The following is a 27829-nucleotide window of genomic DNA, read 5'->3' on the forward strand; positions in this document are numbered from 1 at the left end:
GGAGGATCCACACATATGAGGAGTGATGATGGGGAAGTTGAGTAGTGCATGTAGATGACAACTAAAGAACAACCACAGTCTTTTCTCTCCAGAATCCTACTGAAGCGGTTAGAGCAATGAACAATAATGAAGAGTCTCTGTCAGCATGGACGCAGGCAGCCTGAAACATCAGAGTTTCTGAGAGCAGATGGAGGGAGGGATGGACAAGCCCACTGGGTCCCACAGAAAGAAGAAAACTCTTAACTCCTCCCCAGAGCCACTACTTATTCCTGGCCACTCTCCACAGAGAAGCCCAGTTCAGGCACACACTGCAAGCCCCCTGGAAAGATGTCCAGTTTGGCACAGTGAGCATTGAGTCCCAGAACTAGGTGGGGTTTGGCCCTCAAGGCCCAGCCCTGTTAGAGAAAGGACACTGTCAGGATAACTACCAGCTGCCCCACCGAGACAGGAAATGGCACCCCACTCCAGTATTCTTGCCTGGAGAATCCTGTGGACAGAGGAGCCTGGTGGGCTGCTGTCCATGGGGTCACACAGAGTCGGACACGACTGAAGCGATTTAGCTTAGCTGCCCCACCGAGACAGGATCCCTTCAGCCTGTTGTGGTGCCCTCAGCCTCAGCATCTAATAATTGCCTTTGACTTTCCTGTTTGGAATTAAAATTATAACATGGTCTCCTCACTCTGGCAGAACCCATCTCAAATACAGATTATCTGCCTCCCCAGGAGAGCAGAGGGACAGGTCTGGACTGTAATCTAAGAGTTCTTTGTCTTGACTGCGTTATTATTCATTCCTATCTGAGAGCATTTGAAGATCTTCTCAAAGATGGGAAGAACACCTGTTGGGTACCTTTCTTGAAAAAACTACTTGAAGTAGCACTTGAATCTCCTGAGAAATGAATCAGATAAGGGGTGCGCTCTGTGGTCAAGGGCACCCCCGACTTGGATTTCCGGGTTAAGTGCTGAGGACTCCTTATTGTGGAGACAGCTGGCTCCCTGGAGGCGGAGGGGCTTGTGGGAACTGTAGTAGGGGCGGGGCGGGGGCGCAGTCGTTCCCGTGAGACCACTGGCACATTAACACGAGACCGGAGAGCGTGACGGTTAGAGGTCGCTCTCCGCCAACGGTCAGTAGGACTTTGGTCCTTTAGGTGGAGAGCACAGTAAGAGGTGGCCCTCAGCCTCCTGGGCCTCCAGCCCTCTGTACTCAGGCAGCAGGTGAGCTGGACCCCGGGGACAGGCTGAGGGCTGTGTCCTGCGGGCTACAGAGCCATTGGCCGTGGCCACCCATTGGCCTTGGTCCAGGCCTGGAGGAGGCGGTGAGCCTCTCCCCACCCTCACTTCGCAGTCTAACGGTGGCGGGCGTCCTCATGGGTCAAGGTCTGAGGAATCCGGCCCCCATTTGGGTGGCCTGAGGACCCTGAGGGCTGCCAGGTGCTGGGCGCCTGGCTCCCTCTGGGATGACGGCCAGGTGGGGTCTGGGGAACCATCTGTGAGGGCGTCTTGGGCTGAGATCCACCTCCTCAGCTGGGCTGGGCACTGGTGGGTTGACCTGGGCTGGGGGCTGGACCAGTGCTCTGGGCAGGGGGACAGGCCTACTCGGGGACCCCTCCTCATAGGCAGGCCTGGCCCTTGGAGGTTAAACTTGGAAGTTGAGCCTTCGGACCTTGACAGAGAATAACATTGATTCCGGTGGGGGTTTATGAGAACATGGTGAGCTGACCTCAGGAAGAAGTTTGTGACAGCTAACCCCACCCCTCCTTCACCTGTCCTCTAAAACAGCTTTGCTGAGAACTTTTGGGGAGTTCAAGAACTTTTAAGGCATGAGCCACCTGTCTTCTTGCTTGGCTCTGTATTAAGCCTTTCTGCATTCCAAACTCTAATGTTTCGGTATTATTTGGGCTCAGTGCCAGTGCCCAAGTCTGGGCACACAGATGTGTGTTTGGTTACAGGCTCGCAGGAAGAATTCCCGCTTATTTGGGAGGAAGTGATTGGTTGTTATTTACTCATTTGCCACTAACTCCTGTTCCCACCCTTCCTCTCCTGTCTCTCTCACAGACTGTGTTTGAAAGGAATTGCCGATCCGAGGATTGTGCTGCCGACCTGCAGCTGCAGGGTCACCTGTTACTCTCCAGGTGAGCTGTGCCCCCTTCTCCACCTTGTTCTAAGAAGTTCTGGCTCCAGGCTCAAAGTCTATATGTGCAAATTTCCCCACTGAAGAGGGTAAATACAGTTTGTGGGTTTAAAATGAATAGTTGTAGTATAAGAAAATTATACTGTAATTTTAACAACAGGTATTTTTTTGGGGGGGATGGTTTGGGTTTGGTTTTGTTTACAGTCTCACACGTCTCACAATTGAAATTTTATATGTCTAATTTTCCTGAGTATTTTTGATGTGTGTATGTTGGGAGATGTATTTTAGGTTTACTCATTGTATTAAGTTGAACCATATGAAATGGCCAATATTTAACTGTTTGAGACAACTCATATGATCCAGTTTATTACTATATAAAGGTTCTTTTTATTTTTCTCACTTAAAGCATCTGCTTTAATAATAAGTAAGGGTTCTGTGACAGGAGGGGGTGGAAGAGAGGTGCAGCTGTCCTGATGAGGGGACAGATGGCCTCTCTCCTGGAGCAGGGCTTCCTTCCACAGGACGTGAGCCCTCTGCTAAAGGTGAACCTTCTGTAAAGGCCTTCCTGTTTTCTCTCTGTCAGCCTTTTATTTCAGTCATCTTTTAGGATGAAGACGCTGGTCCTGAGTCGTTTAGCCACATCAGAGAATGGGTTCCTTTTGAGACAATTCGTTCTGAGAAAGTTTTAACTTCCATACTAATTATTACCATTTCTCAACAGTAGTCATTGGTGTTGATAGGTATCCTCTGAAATCCATACTGTATGCCTCAACTGTGAGAGTTAAGTTTGGGGGGAGTGAAAGAAATATCCAATCATGAACCAGTAACTGCACTAGACACTTTTACTTCTGTTGACAAATAATCTACTATTCATCAAAGGAAAGTTATACTAAGATAACTCCATTTGTTTGCATTTATCAGGGGAAGGTGATGTAAACCACCTCCCCAAACACACACACACACACACGCACACATACATACTCCTCCAAATCTCTTAAATATTAATTGACATTACTTTTACTTAGAACTTAGTGTAGTACATTAAAGTAGTACATGTTTTTCCAAGCTTAGAAAATTATTTCAATCTGATAAGTGGATATTGGAATTTTTTTTCAGTGAATTGCACAAAGTGAAAGGTCTGTCTTTATTTTTTTAATATAAATTTATTTATTTTAATTGGAGGCTAATTACTTTACAGTATTGTATTGGTTTTGCCATACATCAACATGAATCCACCACAGGTGTACACGTGTTCCCCATCCTGAACCCCTCTCCACCCTCCCTCCCCGTACCATCCTTCTGGGTCATCCCAGTGCACCAGCCTCGAGCATCCTGTACCATGCATTGAACCTGGACTAGCAGTGCGTTTCATATATGATATTATACATGTTTCAATGCCATTCTCCCAAACCATCCCACCCTCTCCCTCTCCCACAGAGTCCAAAAGACTGTTCTATACATCTGTGTCTCTTTTGCTGTCTCGCATACAGGGTAATCGTTACCATCTTTCTAAATTCCATATATATGCGTTAGTATACTGTGTTTTTCTTTCTGGCTTACTTCGCTCTGTATAATAGGCTCCAGTTTCATCTACCTCATTAGAATGGATTCAAATGTATTCTTTTGAATGGCTGTGTAATACTCCAATGTGTATATGTACCACAGCTTTCTTATCCATTTGTCTGCTGATGGACATCTAGATTGCTCCCATGTCCTGGATATTATAAACAGTGCTGTGATGAACATTGGGGTACACGTGTCTCTTTCAATTCTGGTTTCCTCGGTGTGTATGCCCAGCAGTGGGATTGCTGGTCATAAGGCAGTTCTATTTCCAGTTTTTTAAGGAATCTCCATACTGTTCTCCATAGTGGCTGTACTAGTTTGCATTCCCACCAACAGTATAAGAGGCTTCCCTTTTCTCCACACCCTCTCCAGAATTTATTGCTTGTAGACTTTTGGATCGCAGCCATTCTAACTGGCATGAAATGGTACCTCATTGTGGTTTTGATTTGCATTTCTCTGATAATGAGTGATGTTGAGCATCTTTTCGTGTGTGTGTTAGCCATCTGTATGTCTTTGGAGAAATGTCTGTTTAGTTCTTTGGCCCATTTTTTGATTGGGTCGTTTATTTTTCTGGAATTGAGCTGCAGGAGTTGCTTGTATATTTTTGAGATTAGTTGTTTGTCAGTTGCTTCATTTGCTATTATTTTCTCCCATTACGAAGGCTGTCTTTTCACCTTGCTTATAGTTTCCTTTGTTGTGCAGAAGCTTTTAATTTTAATTAGGTCTCATTTGTTTATTTTTGCTTTTATTTCCAGTATTCTTGGAGGTGGGTCATAGAGGATCCTGCTGTGATTTATATTGGAGAGTGTTTTGCCTATGTTCTCCTCTAGGAGTTTTATAGTTTCTGGTCTTACATTTAGATCTTTAATCCATTTTGAGTTTATTTTTGTGTGTGGTGTTAGAAAGTGTTCTAGTTTCATTCTTTAACAAGTGGTTGACCAGTTTTCCCATCACCGCTTGTTAAAGAGATTGTCTTTTCTCCATTGTATATTTTTGCCTCTTTTGTCAAAGATAAGGTGTCCATAGGTGCGTGGATTTATCTCTGGGCTTTCTATTTTGTTCCATTGATCTATATTTCTGTCTTTGTGCCAGTAGCATACTGTCTTGATGACTGTGGCTTTGTTTAACATTAGTAAGAAGGATCTTCTGGAACCTATGAGAGAAACCAATTCTAAGGAAGGTTCATAAGTTATCAGATCACGACTTTTAGTTTTAGAAAAGTCTTCCAGAAAGTATTTTAGGGGAAAAGGAACATGAAACAAAAATATTTGGATTTTTTTTATCTTGAGGCAGGTTATATATAGTGGACATTTATTTTAGATCACTGAAAACTTCATGGGGTGGGAAAATATTCACTTGCTCTCAGTTTAATACTAGAAAAGTTCTGATGTTCTTGCTCCCTGTCAGTGCATGGTCAAATCCATCTCTGTTACATTGTGCTCTTCATATGTTAAGAAGTAAAACCCAAGGCTCATGGTCATTATCCTTAAAGTTGGCTCTGTTGCCTGACCCTGGCCTCCCAGTATTGGTCAGAATTGGATCTGCTCTCTGGGCCCAGTTACCAATAATACTAGAACAACTGGTGTGGTTGGCCAGGACCCAAAGTCCTATATGTATCAGCTAGATGGAACCACAGAAAAGTACTGTGTAACAAACCATTCAAAACTCAGTGGCTTAAAATCATTTTTTTCTCCTGGATCTGTAGGTCGACTGAGGGTTGGCTGGTCCTGGCTTGATTTAGCTGGATCCTGGTTGACTTGCTTATGAATTGGGGGTTCAACAGAAGGGAGGGCGATCTCTGCTAGGCTCAAGTAACTCAGTTCAGCTCTACTTCATGTGTCTTTCACCATCCTGCTGGAACCAATGGCCTCAGTTCAGTTCAGTCGCTAAGTCGTGCCCGACTCTTTCCAACCCCATGAATCGCAGCATGCCAGGCCTCCCTGTCCATCACCATCTCCCGCAGTTCACTCAGACTCACGTCCATCGAGTCGGTGATGCCATCCAGCCATCTCATCCTGGGTCGTCCCCTTCTCTTCCTGCTCCCAATCCCTCCCAGCATCAGAGTCTTTTCCAGTGAGTCAGCTCTTCGCATGAGGTGGCCAAAGTACTGGAGCTTCAGCTTTAGCATCATTCCTTCCAAAGAAATCCCAGGACTGATCTCCTTCAGAATGGACTGGTTGGATCTCCTTGCAGTCCAAGGGACTCTAAAGAGTCTTCTCCAACACCACAGTTCAAACGCATCAATTCTTTGGCGCTCAGCCTTCTTCACGGTCCAACTCTCACATCCATACATGACCACAGGAAAAACCGTAGCCTTGACTAGACGGACCTTAGTCGGCAAAGTAATGTCTCTGGTTTTGAATATACTATCTAGGTTGGTCATAACTTTTCTTCCAAGGAGTAAGCGTCTTTTAATTTCATGGCTGCAGTCACCATCTGCAGTGATTTTGGAGCCCACAAAAATAAAGTCTGACACTGTTTCCACTGTTTCCCCATCTATTTCCCATGAAGTGATGGGACCAGATCCCATGATCTTCATTTTCTGAATGTTGAGCTTTAAGCCAACTTTTTCACTCTCCACTTTCACTTTCATCAAGAGGCTTTTTAGTTCCTCTTCACTTTGCCATAAGGGTGGTGTCGTCTGCATATCTGAGGTTATTGAGATTTCTCCTGGCAATCTTGATTCCAGCTTGTGTTTCTTCTAGCCCAGCGTTTCTCATGATGTACTCTCTGCATATAAGTTAAATAAGCAGGGTGACAATATACAGCCTTGACGTACTCCTTTTCCTATTTGGAACCAGTCTGTTGTTTCATGTCCAGTTCTAACTGTTGCTTCCTGACCTGCATACAGATTTCTCAAGAGGCAGGTTAGGTGGTCTGGTATAGACTTAGTATATTCTTCTTATGGCATGGCACCAGTATAAAAGGGCAAGCAGAAACATGCAATAACTCTCAAGGCATAGGCTTACAACTGGTGTATTCTTAACTTCAACCTTGTTCTAATGGTCACAGCAAGTCATGTGCCCAAACTCAAAATCAAGGGACTAGAAGTTATGCTTTGCCTTTTCAGTAAGAAGAACTACAGTCACATAGCAAAGGAGACAAATTTAGAGAGGGGTGAAAAATTGGAACCATAATGCAATCTATTCTGCTACATAAAGAGCAGGATCGCCCTGTTACTCTTCTGGTACCTTATAGTTTTGGGGACTATTTCAGCCTTTCTTGTAGTTCCATCTTCCTACAACTCATACACAATACGTAGAGATCGGTGGAGATTTTTCAAATCTCCGAAGCCATATCTTTGGAGCAAATCACTGAGCCTCTCCCTCGGATGAGTTATTTCCCAAAAGGCCCCTTGGTCTCTCAAAATAGCCTTTTGGCTGGATCCCCCATTAAACAAACCTTCATTATACTCTTGGGCCCATAGTTGCCCCCAAGGGAGCCATCAGAGAAACATTAACTGGTAATTGGATAAGTAGAGATACAAAACCACGCCCAGGGTTTCAGTTACTTTGAATTTCACCAGATCTTTGTGCAGAGCCGGGCACAGAGAGAGAGAAGGTACAGTCAGTTGACTGAGTATGGAAGCCAAGGTCTGAATTTGGTTGACAAAGACTCAGTGGCTTGAACTAGAAGTCAGCTGATTTGGTTACTGTTATTGATTTGTTACTGCCCTGGGATGAGGTGTACATTCCTTCATTGTTCAAATCAGGGAAGAAATTTGGGCCCTGTTCTCCCAAGTGCCCAGTGTGGGTGGGAGAGGACAGCTGGGTGCTGTCAGTGCCTGGTTAGTGCCAGGAGAGGGATAGATGGGTCATCATGGGGCCCTGGCGTAGCTTCCAAGAGAAGGAATCAAGGGGAATGCCTCCAGGCGTTCTGAGCAGAGGGAAAAGATGAGCAGAGGCACAGAGGCTGGAAGGGAGACTTGCCATGCAGATCTGCAGGCATCTGGGGTGAAGGAGGTGGTCAGGAGATACTTTTGGCATGAGCTCCTCTGCTGTAAACATCTTTGCCACAAGCGTTTTTGCTGCAAATGTTTTCAACATGTAACTAATTGATTGTAAGGCAATTCTCCTGTAAAGAGAAAAAATAAGAGCATCATTAAATAGGACATAGTGGAACATTGAAAATGAATAATGAAAATTAAAAGACTTGCAAAACAGAATATTTGAATACGTTTAAAATGTGATTCATTTTCCTGTTGAGCATTGTACTTTTTCTTTTCTGTTAAGATTTCTTTCTCCATTTAGAGAGGCTCCAGTTTCTAAATACTCAGATGCACATTTGTAACTGAGCTTTGCATTGTGTTGTGAAAGCCTCTACACTGTTGTGTGTTCCTGGCATCTTGTCACATGTTCACTGATAGACATTCCAAAGTTCTATGGGAAACGTGGGTTCAACTCTGTACCTTCCAATCATCGAAGGATTTGCAAACTGATACGTTTTCATTTTCTAGGATAATAGGCAATCCAGCTTTACCTTTTCTTGTTTCATACTTCCAGTAAGTTTTATCACCAGGTTTCCTATCAAGTCAACTTATATAGTTGTTATCATCTACCACATTAAGACTGCCTGTATCCTTGTCACTTTATAGAGCAGTATAAATGCTAAGATTTATGTGAGGTAAATCAACCAATTCTTTTATCTTTTATGGAAAAGTTGCCTTGTGACAAGTTAAGTTATCTGGCAGAAAAATATTTGCCGCAGAAATGCTTGTGATAAAGGTGTTTGTGGCCAAAATACTGAACACTGGTCAGGAGGACACAGGAACATGTAAGATAGAGAAAGAGAGAGAAGCACCAGATTGTGACACACCTCTGAGTTTAGATTTCGTCCTGCAGCCAGTGGGGGTATAGCATAATAACAGCATAAATGCATTTAACCTAATAGGAATGCAGGTGGGCACACCAAAGGGGTGGGGAGAGAGGGATAGGGGGAGAGAAAGGGGCAAGGACAAGGGGACTGAGGGCCTGTGGGTCATTGGGTTCTCTGCTCCACTGAGAGAAAGTGTGTCCAGCTTGACTTTTGAGTCAGCTACTCTCCCGTGTGAAGAGCCGACTCATTGGAAAAGACTGATGCTGGGGAAGATTGAAGGCAAAAAGAGAAGGGGGCAGCCAAGGATGAGATGGTTAGATAGCATCACCAACTCAGTGGACCTGAATTTGAGCAAACTCCAGGAGATAGTGAAGCACGGAGGAGCCTGGCATGCTGTAGTTCATAGAGTCACAAAGAGTCAGACACAACTTAGTGACTGAACAACAACAACTCTCCCATCATCTCAGTCATCCTGGCTCAGGTCCTTGGACATCACCTTGGTCTCAGTGCAGGAGCACCTAGACAAGGTTAGGCTTATGAGAGATATTTATCTCCATCTTGGTGCCTCCTCAAGGGTTTCCAGGGGCCAGTTTCAACAAAAAATTTTTGCCTTTTGTGCTGTCTTTAGAGCCTAGCTCTCCTGTTAGCTGTGATCCACTGTATTATAAGGTTGAAGCCAAGGGATAACAGAGAAAAGTTCCTCCGATGACTGGGTAGACAGCACAGTGCAAGGTGTTGTGGGAAGCAGCCAAAAACCCATAGATTGAGGAGTCTTTGTTGTGAAAAAAGAGAGAAAGACATCTGGGAGTGATTGGGTCACGCCGAGTGTTCAGGGATCAAGCCAGGAAATGCTATCTGTAACCGGGACTCATGGGTGTTTTTATTTTTCTCTCCAGAGAGCATGAATTCTGGCAGGCCTGTTGTCTCTTAAAACAATCAACTCTTCAATTAAGTCTACAATCTTTAATGGTCTTGAGCCTTGTTCTAAAACATGCCATTTCCAAAATGTCCAGGCCCATAAGGAGGAAGCTGTTTAGTTTCTTTAAATAGGACAGAAAATTCCATTTGTAAAATGATGCAACTATGTTTCATTTCTTTTGTCTGAATAGTTATAGTACCTAAGAGAATATCACACGTGATTAAGAGAAGGAAAAGAGAAATATCCACTATGGCAGCTAAGTTAAAAGAATTTTTAAAAAATGTATCTCATATGAGACCAGTGGAAATGTCAGTGCCTTCTGGCTAGGCAACTCCTATAATGAAAGAACTCTCAAGGGAAGTAAAAAGGCACAATGAATATTTATGAAGTTGGAAGAACCATCTAGTGACCAGATATAATGGTCCTATGACTGACTGTAGCCTTAGTAATGCAATTATCTTGGTGGAGATGGGGGACCAAGTGCATTTCCCTAAACCCTTGGCGGGGAGGTTTTCATGGGTATCTCAGGTTTTCATGGGCATTTTCATGTCTACGGAAAATCAGTCCTCAAGAAGAAGATCAATATACCCAGGATCACGGTGAAGGATGGGGTGGCCATTTAGAGTTTGAAGTAAATTGTTTACCTTTTTAAAAATGGCAAAAAGACCAGAATCATCAACTGCATAGCATAGTGTAGAGGAGAAAGCAGTGGCACCCCACTCCAGTACTGTTGCCTGGAAAATCCCATGGATGGAGGAGCCTGGTGGGCTGCAGTCCAGGGGGTCTCTAAGAGTTGGACACGACTGAGTAACTTCACTTTCACTTCTCACTTTCATGCATTGAAGAAGGAGGTGTCAACCCACTCCAGTGTTCTTGCCTGGAGAATCCCAGGGACAGTGGAGCCTGGTGGGCTGCTGTCTATGGGGTCACACAGAGTCGGACACAACTGAAGCGACTTAGCAGCAGCAGCAGCAGCAGCAGCATTGTCTTCTTATATGAAGGGGAAGACACTCCTGTTTATTGGGTTCCTACCATGCACTAGCTTCCCAATAGTGTTCTCTGCAGTATCTTACCAGCTGCACAACCTTGGGAAAGTTGTGTCACACCTCTGCCTCTGTTTTCTCATCTGTAAAATGGGAGTATAATAGCACCATCTTGCAAAGTTGTTTTGAGTAGTTAGTTAAAACATATTTAACTGCTTCTGAAAGCTTGACATTATAGCAGACATTCAGTCAATGAGAGCTATCATTATTATTTCATTTAATCTGGTCAGTGACATTGAGAAGTAAATATTATTACACTTTTTTTTGGTGGGGAGGATGCAGAGGCTTGAGGAGGCAAGTTACTAATTCAAGGGCTACAGTGGTCAGGGTAGAGGTGATCAAAGCTGGAAATGTCCAATTCTGCATCTTGCTCTCTTCCTGTGCACTGGCCTCAGTTGCTGTTGGGTGTCATAATCAGCTGATTCTAGACAAGAAAGACCAAGGCTGGGGAGCTGGGAATAAAGCTTCCTTTGTGTAGAAAGTCCCAATTCAGAAAGGAGGTTGATAGGTGAAAAAAATGTATCCTCAAAGATCCCTCCTATCCATCCAGTCATGCTCCCCCTGTGATGTCTGACATGTGAGGTGCTGTTCAAAAGCTTTTCTCCCCAGAGACTGCAGACACCAGTTCTCCTGGGTCCAAATGATGGTTTAAGCATCAAGTCAGGATATTCTTAATGTGTGTAGGCTGGATTTTTCTCTCATTATTGTTACTGCTTTGTAAAGGAAGATGAATAGGACTGATCAGAATCCTGGAAAACTTTTGCCCTTGCCAGAATATTAGCCTTGTGATTCAATATTTTTTTCCCTTCACCGTCTGCCCGAGATGTGGGACCAAAAAAGTGCAGAAGAAGTGTGTTGATTGAGAGCAGCTGGCTTTTGTAGTGGCTGTTTCTGGAATCTCTGGAAACAGGAATGGTTTTTTTCAGTGGTATGTTCTTCAAAGAAAGGTGAAATGCGCCAATGAAAAGAACCTTTTGAATGAGAATCGAAGGATTCCTCATCTGCACTCTTCTCTTCTCCCTCCTCTGATAGGGGTTCTCTGAGGAGGCAGTAGGTGTCTCCCCCACATTTCAGGACCACATCAAGATGAATAGGCTTGTGGGTGGTCCTTCTGTTATAGTTACCAAGGCAAAGGGTGAGATATAACTCCCTAGGAAGGGGACGAACAGATTAAGGCAAACAAAGAGACATTCACACACTGGAAGAGATAGTAAAGGGTGCAGTACTTTTGCAGAATACGTCTGCTCACCTGATAAGAAGTGATAAACTGCTGATACATTTACCTACATGGCAAACATCAATGGAGTACTTCTCACGGAGGTACAGGCTTGGTGGAAACTAATATAATCTACTGCATCATGGTGCCCTTGATCTAGAAGGGGAAACACACATGGAAACAGCAATTGTAACTCACTGTGGTTGTTATCATCATAGGAACATGAGGGAATTCCCTGGAAGCACAAGGAAAGAGGCCCTCCACCCTATCCGAATTTGACTCCTCTCTCAAGCAGACCCTCAGGCAAGGATTTGGGTGTAGATAATTTGAGAAGTGCAGGGAACAAAAGTAGAGGAGTAAAGAAACTTAGAGGGAAGCCTACTATTAAGGGTGCACTATACACCAGGGAGTTGGACTGTGAAGAAAGCTGAGCGCCGAAGAATTGATGCTTTTGAACTGTGGTGTTGGAGAAGACTCTTGAGAGTCCCTTGGACTGCAAGGAGATCCAACCAGTCCATTCTGAAGGAGATCAGCCTTGGGATTTCTTTGGAAGGAATGATGCTAAAGCTGAAACTCCAGTACTTTGGCCACCTCATGCGAAGAGTTGACTCATTGGAAAAGACTCTGATGCTGGGAGGGGTTGGGGGCAGGAGGAGAAGGGGACCACAGAGGATGAGATGGCTGGATGGCATCACTGACTTGATGGACGTGAGTCTGAGTGAACTCCGGGAGTTGGTGATGGACAGGGAGGCCTGGCGTGCTGCGATTCATGGGGTCGCAAAGAGTCGGACACAACTTAGTGACTGAACTGAACTGATACACCAGTGTATCAGTTAGTTATTGCTGTGTAACTTCATGCCTTGGGGAAAAACACCATTTATTCAGCTTCAGATTCTGTGACTCAGCTGTTTGGGTCTTCTGGTCTCATGGGCTTCCATATGGACCTGTAGCCAACTTCAGGTTGGCTAGGTGTTGCTGTTGGGGGCAGGGAAGGGGTCCAAAAACTAGAACTCAATGCACAAGATCTCATGAGGTCTGTCGCAAAACTGGTCTGTTCTCACTTTTTGCCACATTCTGTTAGCTGAAGCAAAGTCACACACAGGGCCAGCCAGATTCAAGGGATGGGGAAATAAACTCTGCATCCTGATGGGAGGATCTGTGTGTCAGAAGACAAAGGATGTGAATAAAGAGGCTACCAGTTAGCCTATCATACCCAGGTGGCACAGGGGATATTGGATCTTCATCCTGCAGGGAAACACTGGGGAATGATGGGAAATGCACAGCTTAAAATGATTGTTTCTGAGGGGTAAAGGGGATGGGTTGTTTGTACATCAGCTATGGAGAGTCGTTGGTTGAAACCTACTCTAGGCTTGGGTGGGCCCTTATAGCCTGCAACAGACAGCAGCCGTGTTCTCATCCAGAAGGGTTCAGACCCTGGCACCTGGAAATCAGCAGGAACATTCGAAAAAGTCTCACGGGGGTGATAGGGGCATAGACGATATCTGTTCACCCACTTTCTCAAAGAATCTCAGTTGATGAATTCATTCTGGAAATTTCCAGTGAGAGTATCAAAAACCACGTTTTGACACCGAAGCTTCTCTCCACTGTCTTCCTGGGGATGCTTCCTTTCCACGTTTCCACTCCTGACTTTCTTTGTTACCGTGGTAACTTGATTTCCTGTTGTGTTTGTCCGCATCTCAGTTTCTGTTTTCCCTTCTCTCCCAATCATCATTATGCTTTGCCCACCTACTGAAGGAAATTTGGCTGTAGGGAATACCCGTAAGTCAAGTACAGGGCTGGGAGCTTTGTCCCCCATTTTCCTGAGGACAGCAGAAACAGCAGGTGAGGGAAGTGTCTGCAGCACATGTTGTGCAGAGAGGATCTGACCTCTGCCCGGTCCGTCATTCAGGAGGGACCTGGGTGGAGCTAGGCCACACAGCTGCGCAGTTTTGCAGCCCTGACTGCAGCCTGACTCGGGAGAGGCACAGACGGCTGGCAACTCCACTGTCCTACAAAGTAACTCTGACAGGGTGGAAACAAGCCCAGGTTGCTGTTTATTTGTGGTTAGTGATTCTCATGGATAGAATAGTATTTCAGCAGCAGAACAAGAAGCTGGTGGGCAGGGATTTGAGTCACTTTTCTGGGGTTAGAAAGAAAGTTCAATGGAGCAGCAAGAGAAGAAGAAAAGCCCCGTAGGAGGTTCCTGAGGCCAAGTCCAGTGTTTTGTGGCCTCTGACTTTAAATGGCCCTGGTGGCCTGGGGAGCCCTTGCTCTCACAGTGCCGTGCTGCTAACCAGGTGGGAAATACCTTCCTGTCTCCAGGAGGATCTGATTTGTAGTTTCCTAAAAGTGGACCAGCTTTGGTGTGAGGCCCTACCACACTTAAGCAGCAGCGATCCATTCCAACGAATATCAGGTTTCAGGGACAGCCCTCCCCCCGCTGAGCAGACACTGACTGAGATTTTCCATCTGGATGGTAAGAGGATAGGGAATCCATAGAGGAGCCTTGAAGACAGAGCTGAGGGGTAACCATGGCAACCATAGAAGAGGCTGGGACCAGGCTCATAGCTCCCTCTCCAGCCACCTGGGAAGGCTGGACCTGTCTCGCAGGGGTACCTAATAAAATATTATTTTTTATTTTTTAGTTATTTTTATTTTTGCTAATATTTTCCTTGGCTTCCAAATAGGGCTAACTGTCAGAGGTTTTATGTATAAGCATCTTTCCAGCAGGGCCAAAATCATATGGCTGTTATTTTCCTTCTCACTGGACACTCAACCTAAGAAAAAGATTTATCAAAAGAATGTAGCAACTAGATTCCTCACTTCTGTCAGATCAAGAGTGAACAGGGAGCCATGTGCTTTTTTTTTTTTTTGCTAAGATTTTACAGCTTATTCTGTGTGACTGTGGTATTGGTCTCTTGCCACAAACACTAGACTCAACCATCCCGGGGCAGACTTAGTTACTGGAATAAAAGCCAAATTCCGAAGATGCACAGTTGTTTTGTTTTCTGAAGTAAACAAATATGACCCCTGCTCATATTTTTCTTGCACACGCCCTCTTATTAACATCTCTCCAATGTTCGTTGTGTCCGACTGAGTGACTGGGCATGCACACAAGTTTGTTCTGAGCCACCTGATACAACCTTAGGCGAATCAGAAAGTGACCCTGCTTCTCTTGGCAGAAGGAAGACAAAGGCCAGCTTTCTTCCTAAGAGTAACCTCCCTCCAGAGTCAAGGTGATACACAGGCTTGGGTAGATCATGAGCTGCCCGTACATTACAGGTAAAGACCTTCTAGATTTTATGAGTCTTTCTCCTTGACTCCATTCCAGGTTATCTTGACCTAAAAATGACAAGGCTGGGAAAAGGCTGTCACAAACCCCTTTAAGAGTACAGGTGCCCTGTTCCCAGCTGCCATTAAGTGTTGGCTGCCAAGGGCTCACAGCTGCCCCTCCTCTGATCTGGAGAAGGGCCCTTGCTTCACGGGGGTCACCTTGCCTGGGAGGTTACACCCACCCTGGGCAACCCTAGCCATTGACTGGCTGATTTAGGGTACAAAAAGCCAGCCTCTTGCCTCTAGTACTGGTGTTTCTAGGCTGTGTTTTGTGCTCCAGAGCCCCCCGTGAATAAGGGTCAAGGCTAGACTCTGCCCAAGACCACCTGCTTCCAGTGGCATCCCCCACAACAACCTGAATTCTTGCTGCCAGAGAACCCCACCTAAGATGCTGGAGAACTCACACCTCACAGTTTGTTCCTTCTTAGATCTGGCCAGGAAGTCTCAATCCTTTTCAGAACTGTGGGTTTCAAAAGGAAGCCAAATTCAATGTTTATCAGATATGAGCAGGGGAAAACAGTTGCTGCTGGACTTTTATCTGCCTTCTTGGAATTGGAGGGTTTCTGAATTTTTAAAAACCAAGCCTGTGGGGTGATGGATAGAAGGTCCCCGCAGGGGGTAAGTGGGACTTTGTGTCTTTTAGGATTACTTCTGGTTGTTTCTTCCCCAGGACTTTGTTTTTAAAGAGAGCTATCCAGACACTGGGATAAAGGAGAGGGTCCCCTGTGAGAGATGGCTTTCACTGCAAAATACCCTCCCAGTGGGAGCCAAGGGCAGATATAGTCCTCAGGGCATGAGAGATGCATGATATTCAGGTGGTGTGAGCAGCCATTTTCCCTCTTTTTTAAGAGTGTTTTCTGTGATAATGAGATTTGAACAAGAGGTGAATGCCATTGTTTCAGTCCACAATTGTATTCCTTCAAGAAAAAAAAAAAGTTTTTTTTTTAAGTTTTCATTTTTTTTTCTGGGAGAAAATTATGATTTGTGTGAAAGAACACAATCTGTTTAACTTCCTGAGCCAAGAAGGAGAAAATTCTCATTTACACACCTCTCCGTCCAGCCTCCCCAGGTTCGTCAGTTTTAAAAATGGCTCATGGTTAGTCCCAGGACAGAAGGATTAAGGTGAAGGAAACCAACAGCAGTTACAAATCTCTTATCCTACACTTTTCAGAAATGTACTTCTTTTCCTCCCTGTGTCGGAGGCTGAGCATGCTCTCCATCTCTCCCTCCACCCGACCTTTCATCATCACTGGTGACTCCTTAGCACTGAGTCAGGCCCTCCCTCTCACCTGCCACAGGACAGAGGTTCCTAACCTGGTCCAAATCCCTTGGTGGTCTGTGCATAGAATTCATGGGGTCTGTGAACTTAGGGAAACAGTCACAGCTTAATTTTCATTAACTTCAGAGTAAAATTTAGCATCACGGTGAAGTTTAGCATCGTAGTCAATTATGAATGTAGACAACAAAGCAGAGTCATATTAGCAGGACCTGTGACTGTCACATATAGAAATCACTGATGTTTTTATATCGTTTTAGTGTTGAAGGTATTTCAATGTATCATTCACATTCATCCCCATGTCAAAGTTACGGAAGCAGTAGGATCCACCCCAAACCTTATTATTCAGTGTTATCCTGAAAAGAACACATATTCATAAACCACATATTTTTTAACAAAATTATCACTATATTTTTATATAGCTGGTTTCTTTGTAACTCTCTTTTTCATTTTATGCATTTAAAAACATTTTGAGAAGGGGTCTATTCAATTCACTAGACTGCCAACAGTATTTGGTGACACAAAAACAGTTTAAAAAAAACCCAATTCTAGAAGTTTTCCCTGATTTGGGGGAAAGATACATGTTGGAGAAACAAACATTTTGCTTTGCTTACTGGAATAGACAAAAGATTTTTATTATAATATCCAGGACTGAGACTTTCTTATAAGGCTGGTGTCATGTTACATTTCCATTTTTCTAATGTGAGACCCATCTTAGATGCCACTGGAGAAAGTGTTTGCCTGACCCTGTATCTCCCAGCATCTACAATACCCTGGTGATGAAGTAAATTCCTTGAAGCATTCATTGCTTGTTTGAGTTTGTTAAAGACACAGCTGACTGTCTCTTGAACAGCTTAGGTGAGCTCTCGAAAACCAACACTTCAGGTCCAAAGCAGAAAACCTGGGCATCGTGGTGAATGTGGCAGCCACTTTGTGGATGCATGGCCATTTGTGGTTGTTCAAAGTGCTGCACCTGTTGTGTCTATTCTTGTTTCTACCTTTGGGGACCCAGGTGGAAAGAGCCACTTTCCTCTGGTCACTGAGACTGCTTACCTCACAGGAAGAAGGTTCCAAATCCAAGTAGACTTGTAATTTCAATATGCTTTATTGTCTGTGACCATTTACATCCTCTATTTGGTTCTTGAGCCAGAAACAGGGAAGAATGATGGCCATTAAGAATTACTCATGGAGGGACTCTGGTGGTCCTGCTGACTTGGACTGTCTTGAGTTGTCTGGCCTGCCAGTGACCGTGAAATGTAGGTCCGCTGTTTGCATTTTGAATGTGTGGTGGCTGGGTTTGACGGGCGGCGTGTGTGGCACAGGGTGGCACCAGGCCACTGCTGGTCAGGTCATCCATCACCACACACCATCCCCACCATGACATCAGACCTCTGGGCAGCCCACAAATTTGGGGAATTCCTCTGCCCCCCAAAGTATTCTTTGTCTTTAATCCAGTTGTTACAGTGAGTGAACCTGATTTGTTCCAGATGTTGTAAGATTTAGTGATTCCGGAAACTACTCCTCAAGTCAAGGCTGATGAGGATTTGAATTCCTCTGTTCGCTGGGAACCAGCAGTTCTTTTCACAGTTAAGCAGATGGGGCAGGAGGAGGGAGCCTAAGCTGCTTGAAGGGACAAGGCGGGCCATTGGGCTTCTCACGTTTGCCTTGTTAATAAGAAAGTAGCCTTTGAAGCAAATGCTGATTCTGTAACTAAATGAGTTATTAAATGAGCCAAAGTTGAGGCCACACTGATGCTAGCAAAGTCAGTGAGGACATAGACGTATTATTTATTTTTTAAAGTAACAGATATTTACATGGATGATCTGAATGTTGCTAGGGAAACCGCTGATTTAGCTCAGCTCACCTTAGTAAATACTTTTCACTTATTTTAATGAGCATAAAACCATCCTAAGAGGGTGTGTATGCTGGAGATACAGATATTTCTGGTTTCATATAAATGGTTTTCAAAGCAGAAACTTACTCCCAGGAGTCACTTCCCTGACCCGCTTATAAGCTTTAGTTGACATGCCTTACAGAGGTGCCCCATGATCTCTGGAGTTAATAGCCATGTGGGCCTGTTTTGCATGATTAGAAGGGATTCATAAAGCATGGCAAGATATGAAGCACATCTCAAACTCTATGCATAGTAGCCCACTATTAGAGAATGTTACAACCCACACCCATAGAGATAGCATATTCTGTTTAACAGAGAATTATTATTGGTTTATGCAGATTTTAAGGACACAAGCAATATAAATATTAAAGCTTCTTAAAGGTATGGATTTAAAACAAAAGCTTTGTTGTTACTGTTCAGTCTGTAAGTCATCTCTGACTCTTTGTGACCCCAGGGACTGCAGGACACCAGGCTCCTTTGTCCTCCATTGTCTCCTGGATTTTGCTCAGACTCATGTCCATTGAGTCAGTGATGCTATCCAGCCATCTCATCCTCTGCCGCCCCTTTCTCCTCCTGCTGTCAATCTTTCCCAGCATCAGAGATTTTTTCAATGAGTCAGCTCTTCACATCATATGGCCAAAGTATTAGTGCTTCAGCAACAGTCCTTCCAGTGAACATTCAGGGTTGATTTCCTTAGAATTGGCTGGTTTGATATCCTTACAGTCCAAGTTGTTTTATTTTTTAATTAATTTTTTTATTGAAAGATAATTGCTTTACAGAATTTTGTTGTTTTCTGTCAAACCTCAACATGAATCAGCCATAGGTATACATATATCCCCTCCCTTTTGAACCTCCCTCCCATCTCCCGCCCCATCCCACCCCTCTAGGTTGATACAGAGCCCCTGTTTGAGTTTCCGGAGCCATACAGCAAATTCCTGTTGGCTATCTATTTTACATCTGGTAATGTAAGTTTCCATGGTACTCTTTCCATGCATCTCACCCTCTCCTCCCCTCTCTCTGTGTCCGTAAGTCTATTCTCTATGTCTGTTTCTCCATTGCTGCCCTGAAAATAAATTCTTCAGTATCATTTTTTCTAGATTCTGTATAGATGCATTAGACTACGATATTTAGCTTTCTCTTTCTAACTCACTTCACTCTGTATAATAGATTCTAGGTTCATCCACCTCATCAGAACTGACTCAAATGCATTCCTTTTTATGGCCCAGTAATATCCCATTGTGTATATGTACCACAGCTTCTTTATCCATTCATCTATCGATGGACATCTAGTTTGCTTCCATGTTCTAGCTGTTGTAAATAGTGCTGCAATGAACAGTGGAATACATGTGTCTTTTTCGATTTTGGTTTCTTTAGGGCATATGCCTAGGAGTGGGATTGCTGGGTCATATGGTAGTTTTAATCCTAGTTTCTTAAGGAATCTCCATACCATCTTCCATAGTGGCTGTATCAGTTTACATTCCCACCAACAGTGTAAGAGTGTTCCTTTTCTCCACACCCTCTCCGGCATTTATTGTATGTAGACTTTTTGATGATGGCCATTCTGACTGGTGTGAGGTGATATCTCATTGTAGTTTTGAATTGCGTTTCTCTAATAATGAGCAATGTTGAGCATCTTTTCATGTGTTTGTTAGCCATCTGTATGTCTTTTTTGCAGGAATGTCTGTTTAAGTCTTTTCCCCACTTTTTGATTGGGTTGTTTGTTTTTCTGGCATTGAATTGCATGAGCTGCTCGTATATTTTAGAAATTAATCCTTTGTCAGTTGTTTCATTTGCTTTTAGTTTCTCCCATTCTGAGGGTTGTCTTTTCACCTTGCTTATAGTTTCCTTTGCTGTTCAAAAGCTTTTAAGTTTAATCAGGTCCCAGTTGTTTACTTTTGTTTTTATTTCCAGTACTCTAGAAGGTGGGTCATAGAGGATCTTGCTTTGATTTATGTCATCGAGTGTTCTGCCTATGTTTTCCTCTAAGAATTTTTATAGTTTCTGGTCATACATTTAGGTCTTTAATTGAAGGGACTCTTAAAGACTATTTGAAAGGAGACAAATGCCCAGATAGATGCTAGTTGGGGGTCTGGAACAAGCTTTGTAAGTGACCCAGGGATTCAGCTGAAGTCTTGCCCAGATGACTGGGGAATGTATCCAGGGAAACCAAGGTCAGGAGGAGAAGCTGAGTGGTGGCAGAGGTATGTGGATTGGGCACACCTGAGAAGCAGGTGGGTCCCAGATGAGGCATTAAGTTTTGAACACAGTAAAACATGTTGCAGGGTGTGAATAAGGGGATCCTGAGGTGGTCAGTATGAGGATCATCATATCAGTTGAAGCAGGTGATTCCGGGGTGAGGCTGTAAACCACAGGACGTTGCCCATGTCCTGGGCTTATGTGGGGCCAGCCATAGGATAACCACAGGATAAGACAAATAATTGGGCATAAGTAACAGCTCTTATAATTCAGGAGTATATTAAAATATAAAACAAGATTAGATTTGATTTCTTAAGTCTAGCCAAAATTGTACCTTTTAGGTTGTATCTTTTTTGGATGTTTCTTGGTGATTTTTTATTTTTTTGACCAAAAGAATGTTTTTATGAAAAAAAAGAAGTGATATCTTTTTAATGGTCTTGGTTAATAAAATAAATTCCTAAATGCTTGCCACAATAGCTATAACCTTCAAATCAGGAAACTTTAATGATTTTTCATGACAGTGACAATTGATATTTGGATTTATACTTTCATGGTTCAGTGAGAGGTACTGGAATAGGCAGTAAAACTAATTAAACTAAGTAGAAAACAAAGTAAACTAACTAAAATGAGCCATCAAGACAAAAACAATCCCATCCCTGTAGGAAACAGGGATTTTTGACTGAATGCTTTGTAGTCCCTTGCTGGAACTCAAGGTTTCCTTGTCCAGAATCCACCATGAGAGAACTGGGGAAAGGATAGCTTCCCCAGCTTGTTACAAGCCAAGAGTAAGGGGCTAAGAATCTAAAACCATAGTGCATTAATCCGTTCACCACCTTTCTTTGCCCTGCTCCTAGGGGGCCTAATTCTGGAAAACTACGTGTCCCAGGCTCCTTTACCAACAAACTTCCTGTTAAATTTGGCCAGTGAGAGGTTAGAGGGAGAAAGAAGGAGAAAAGTCAAGGTATTTCTCCCTAACCCCACCCACTTCATGCAATATTTCTGGCAATACCTATATCCCCTCTGTGGTCTCATCCCCTTCTGGGCAGTCCCAGCTCTGGTCACAACCTGTACCCACTGTCCCTCTATCTTCTAATAGTTGCTTTTAATCTCTGGTTTTCCTCATCTCTCCTTGTTTTCTCTTTCAGTTCTTCTAGCACCTTTGTACCCAATTCCTCATTTTAATCCCTTCCAGAGAACTACCTGACATGGACTGTTTTCTTTTTTTTTTTTTTTTTAGTTTGATTAATATAATTTTTTAAATATAAATTTATTTTAATTGGAGGCTAATTACTTTACAATATTGTATTGGTTTTGCCATACATCAACATGAATCCACCACAGGTGTACACGTGTTCCCCATCCTGAACCCCCCTCCCCCCTCCCACCTCCCTCCCCGTACCATCCCTCTGGGTCATCCCAGTGCACCAGCCTCGAGCATCCTGTACCATGCATCGAACCTGGACTGGCAATGCGTTTCATATATGATATTATACATGTTTCAATGCCATTCTCCCAAACCATCCCACCCTCTCCCTCTCCCACAGAGTCCAAAAGACTGTTCTATACATCTGTGTCTCTTGCTGTCTCGCATACAGGTTTATCATTACCATCTTTCTAAATTCCATATATATGTGTTAGTATACTGTATTGGTGTTTTTCTTCTGGCTTACTTCACTCTGTATAATAGGCTCCAGTTTCATCTATCTCATTAGAATAGATTCAAATGTATTCTTTTGAATGGCTGCATAATACTCCATTGTGTATATGTACCACAGCTTTCTTATCCATTTGTCTGCTGATGGACACCTAGGTTGTTTCCATGTCCTGGATATTATAAACAGTGCTGTGGTGAACATTGGGGTACACGTGTCTCTTTCAGTTCTGGTTTCCTTGGTGTGTATGCCCAGCAGAGGGATTGCTGGGTCATAAGGCAGTTCTATTTCCAGTTTTTTGAGGACTCTCCACACTGTTCTCCATAGTGGCTGTACTAGTTTGCATTCCCACTAACAGTGTAAGAGGCTTCCCTTTTCTCCACACCCTCTCCAGCACTTATTGTTTGTAGACTTTTGGATCGCAGCCATTCTGACTGGCATGAAATGGTACCTTATTGTGGTTTTGATTTGCATTTCTCTAATAATGAGTGATGTTGAGCATCTTTTCAGGTATGTGTTAGCCATCCGTATGTCTTCTTTGGAGAAATGTCTGTTTAGTTTTTTGGCCCATTTTTTGATTGGGTCGTTTATTTTTCTGGAATTGAGCTGCAGGAGTTGCTTGTATATTTTTGAGATTAGTTGTTTGTCAGTTGCTTCATTTGCTATTATTTTCTCCCATTACGAAGGCTGTCTTTTCACCTTGCTTATAGTTTCCTTTGTTGTGCAGAAGCTTTTAATTTTAATTAGGTCTCATTTGTTTATTTTTGCTTTTATTTCCAGTATTCTTGGAGGTGGGTCATAGAGGATCCTGCTGTGATTTATATCGGAGAGTGTTTTGCCTATGTTCTCCTCTAGGAGTTTTATAGTTTCCGGTCTTACATTTAGATCTTTAATCCATTTTGGGTTTACTTCTGTGTATGGTGTCGGAGAAGGCAATGGCACCCCACTCCAGCACTCTTGCTTGGAAAATCCCATGGATGGAGGAGCCTGGTGGGCTGCAGTCCATGGGATCGCGAAGTTGGACACGACTGAGAAACTTCACTTTCACTTTTCACTCTCATGCATTGGAGAAGAAAATGGCAACCCCCTTCAGTGTTCTTGCCTGGAGAATCCCAGGGACAGAAGAGCCTGGTAGGGTGCCATCTCTGGGGTTGCACAGAGTCGGACACGACTGAAGCGACTTAGCAGCAGCAGCAGCAGCAGCATGGTGTTAGAAAATGTTCTAGTTTCATTCTTTTACAAGTGGTTGATCAGTTTTCCCAGCTCCACTTGTTAAAGAGATTGTCTTTTCTCCATTGTATAGCCTTGCCTCCTTTGTCAAAGATAAGGTTGGGCTCTGTTTTCTAAGCTAGACATTTACTGGTGCAGTGGGTTTGAATCCTGGCATGGCCACTAGGTAAAGTGATACTACCACAAGTCACGCAATAAGTTCTTAAGCCACGTACATTATTTTGTACTCAATGTCTTTGTCTGCAAAATAGGGAGGAGATTGCTCTATAATCAATTCTGGAGTCCATTTCAGCTTTACAAGACCATGCATCTCTAAACTTTGATCTTATAAAAATGGATGTTATTGCATCTCTCTTGGAGACGTTTTTAACATTTACTCCCCAGGACATAGCTTATTCTTCATAATCCTCTGTGTGTACAGAATATTGTAAGGGCATTTCCACTAGCATCTTACTTCTAAAGGCTGATGTTGGCAGCTTTATTCTTTGAAGATATAAAAATGTTGGGATTTTCAGATATGAGAATGAGTTTTTATATAGTTTAGATTGCTAAGGAGTTGCCTGTGTTACAGAGGAGAGGCCTCCAGTCTGGCTCTTTGAATGCAAGTGCTTCTGTAATGAAGACTCTCAGAGGCTTTGGACCAACTCATATACAGCAGTAGGCTTAACTATAAAAATATTCAGCCTGTGGGGTGAACAGAGGCTGAAGAGTAATAACCATGATGACATTCTAGGACAAAGTGGTGTCAACACTTGCACTTGGAGGTATTGGCAACTGCGTTCCTGGGTTGGGAAGCTAAGGACAGTGTTATGGAGTGCATGCCTTGCAGAAATGGGCTCATAAACTTGTGCTCGCTGCCATCTGTATTTTCTTATATTGGTCCCTGGTCATTCTTCTCAAAGTGAATTGCACTGAGGAAGCTCAGAAATTCAGATACCACCCTCAGATTCAGCAAGGGTGGTATCCTGTCTGTCATAAGGTGCACTAGATTGGGGCTGGGACAGCCCTAGTCTACTATTAAGAGCAATTTCCAGTCTTAGACAACCAGAACAGCACCCTTGGTGCAACCCATTGGTAGCCAGCTCTGGGTAAGGGATGTATTTGGTCACCTGTACCTGTGTTTCCTAGATCCGTGGGAAGAAATGGAGACTATGTCATCGGAGGTGGATGCTTGTGACAGTTGGGCAAGAAGGCAGGTGAACAGAATGTGGATCACAAGGGCTGGAGAGGGCTTTCTCCACAGCCTTGAGCCCCTTCCAGGTGGTCAAAATAACAGGATTAGCTGATGTGACCTGCCAGCAATAGACCTCAAGGCCTCCTTCACTGGGTTGTAAAGTTGGTGTAGGGCCTCCATCAGCAGGCACTGTCAGTGATGTCAGATCTCTTTACTCTTGTGTGCTTGCCTGGTGTCTGGCTCCAGAAACTGCATCTGTCTGCCTGATCTGCCCACTGGGTAGTGGGCCAGAGGTGCTGGAAGAGATGTCCTCTCTCTCCCACATCAGCCATCAACCAGTAACTGGAGTCAGCATATAAATTCTTCCTCCACTGCACAGATGGGACAGTTGAAGGCATTCCTTATGGCCTAGATCTGTGTGGCTTACTTCCTTCTTCCTGCCATGTCATATGCAGCCCATGACGTTCACCTGCCCAGTGCACAACTTGGGGCATCAGATTTTGGTAAAACTCAAAAATTACTTTCTGAGGAAGAAAAGTACATATGTGGGATACCTTTCCTTTTTAAAAAAAAATATATTTTACAATATTTATTACAGCCTTTTACAACTGAGTGAGTTTCAGGAAGCTAAATATTGTCAATTTCATGTCTTTAAATACTCAATTTTGTTTTTACCCCAGTTTATTTATCCTAGACCTCTGCTTCATATGAGCAAAACTGCCACTGAAAACTACTCACAAATCAGCAATATATTAAAAATAAAATATGTAGAATTTACTGAGAGGCTAGAACAGTTCTGGCAAATAGAAACATAATGTAAGCCACATAGACAATTTTGAACTTTCTGACTGCTTTCTGGTAGTCCCACTGAAAAATTAAAGTGGAACTTATGTGACAAATTTTATTTATCAAAAATCACTTAAACATGTCATTAATGCAAAAGCAATGTTTGAGATTTTTAAATCCTTGTTTGTTTTATTGCACTGAGTCTTTGGAATCTTTTATACTAATTCAGATCTGCCACATTGTCAGTGCTCAAAAGGTACATGTGTCCTGTGGCTACAGTATCTGACAGCACAGATCTGGAGTTTGCGCTTCAGGGTTGACCCACTCACTTGACGATGAAGCTGGGGTAATTACATGCCTGTTCCCATCAGTCATTGGTTGAGGGCTGCTACAGAGAATATCAGTGACTTAATTCTTAGGCACTTAACTGACCTGCAGCAAAAAAAAGTCCTCCAGTAAAAGATGGGGATGGTAGCAGATAGAATTGCAGCCTTGGAGGCTGTAGTGAAAAGGCCTCTAGGACAGCAGCAGAACCATCCATAGCCTACTATGTTTTACAATACCTTTACTTTGGTGCCTTATTATATATTATCAAATGACTTGCAACACACTTGGGATTAGTGACCCAAAATGACTGTAAAATTTATTGGCCTACAAGGATAAACTCAGAACTCTGACATTCAAGGTTCATGGGAATCTGGGTACATCCTACATATTCTATTTGCCTTCTAGCCATCATTTTGCTAAGAATGTCCTGCCTCTTTTCTTATTATTTCTGAGTCATTTCTATCCCTATATCTGTTTTTTCTTTTTCCTCTGCCTGAAATATCCTTCCTTTTTATCCACCCCTCACGCCCCTTATCCTTGTAAGATGTGACTCATTTCTACATCTCTTACGGAACTTCTTATGATAACTTCAGTCTACAGTGATTTCTTCACTTTGTATTTCTCTTGCATCTTATCCAGCACCTGTTCCTTTGGCGTGACTTCTCTTATCCACTTCATGGTGCAGCTCCTTCACATAATACTCAGTTTATTTGGTGCTTTGTGCTCATATTTCTTATAGGAAGACATCAGATGAGGAGCTGTGGTTTTATGGTTTGTTTTTTTTCATGTTTGTAATTTTAAGCACTAATTGTTAAAAGGCTCTGATAGTTGTCAACAAAGTGCCAAGAAGGAGATTGCCCAACAGAGCTGCTGAAGGCATCTGAAATCATCCTGATTGCCTCCACCAATTTCAAGGAAAATTGTCAAGAGGAAGATAAGCACCCCCAATAGCTTTTGTAAAGAGATGACACCACTCAGTGTTCTAAATATTCAAAATGGTAAGAAGGCAACTACAATTTCCTTTCTCATCTTATATCCAAATAAGTTTTATGTAAGTTTTATACCATTTAGTTGTATTTTTATGTACTTTAGAAGTAATGGGCGTAGAAGGAGGATTGCTGGACCAGAAATTAGGATGGATGCCTGGCTCTGGCACTGTCTGCTGTGTGGCTGCAGGAAAGTGGTTAATTCTGGCCTTTATCTGCAAAATGATAACTCAAATGAGTTCCCATTCAGCTGTCGAATTCCATTTCTGATTTTATGGTGTCTGCTCATTTTTAAGAATAGGCATCATTGTTTATGATTTTAAATTGCAGTGGCTATAATTTATGTCATTGCTTTTACGGCACATTGTTGAGAATATCTGTGATTTGTTGGATGCTGAATCGTTACTCAGGAATGCAGCCCCAATTTTGACATTTCTCCTATGGGAGAGTATGTTCTGCTTCACAGTGTCCTTTTTAATATGATTTCCATGAATGGAAGAACTAGGGTGTGCGCGTGTATGTGTGTGAATAGTCAATCAGCCACATTTTTGTGGACAGGGCTATCATCCCTTTAATTGTAGGATTCATGGTTCACTTCCTTGATAATACCTTGCCTAATATCCCCCATGCCCCTCTCCTAACCTCACTGTCCCTGCAGAATCCCTTCTTTGTACTCTCATCACATAAAGGATCTCATAAGGATGTTTCCTTATCTCTTAGCACGTATTGACATCAACTTATATCTCACATGTTTGTTTCCTCTACTGGCCTGTGAACTTCCTGAGGGATGGAATTTGTATCAGTGGTGCCTCAGTTGAGCAGGTAGTTTTAAAAAGTGATGGCTAGATAAATGATTAGAAAGAGGAAGGGAAGGACAATAGGCTGGAGGGTGGAAGGAGGAAGGCAGGGCAGGAAGAACAGATGGATTTGACTGCCCTACACTATTATCCTGGGCTTTGCAGAAGTTGTTGTTCAGTTGCCCAGCTGTGTCTGACTCTTTGCCACCCCATGGACTGCAGCATGCCAGGCCTCCCTGTCCCTGTCCATCTCTGGAGTTTGCCCAAGTTCATGTCTATTGCATTGGTCATACTATCCAGCCATGTCATCCTCTGACTCTCTCTTCTCCCTCTGCCCTCAGTCTTTCCCAGCATCAGGGACTTTTCCAGTGGGTTGGCTATTTGTATCAGGTGAGCAAAATACTGGAACTTCAGCTTCAGCATCAGTCCTTCCAATGAGTATTCAGGGTTGGTTTCCCCTAAGATTGACTGGTTTGATCTCCTTGCTGTCCAAGG

At 43.4% G+C, this 27829-nt stretch overlaps 1 protein-coding gene across 1 annotated transcript in view; it reads left to right on the forward strand.

Annotated features, from left to right (window-relative positions):
- ITGA9 (integrin subunit alpha 9) overlaps positions 1-27829 on the forward strand; it is a 367113-nt gene that overhangs the window by 192684 nt on the left and 146600 nt on the right. The window contains exon 17 of the mRNA XM_068981673.1: positions 2052-2128. Coding sequence (XP_068837774.1) covers positions 2052-2128 — 77 coding nt within the window. The remainder of the gene's footprint in view (positions 1-2051; positions 2129-27829) is intronic.

Source organism: Capricornis sumatraensis, chromosome 10, assembly GCF_032405125.1.
Source record: "Capricornis sumatraensis isolate serow.1 chromosome 10, serow.2, whole genome shotgun sequence".
Taxonomy (NCBI): domain Eukaryota; kingdom Metazoa; phylum Chordata; class Mammalia; order Artiodactyla; family Bovidae; genus Capricornis; species Capricornis sumatraensis.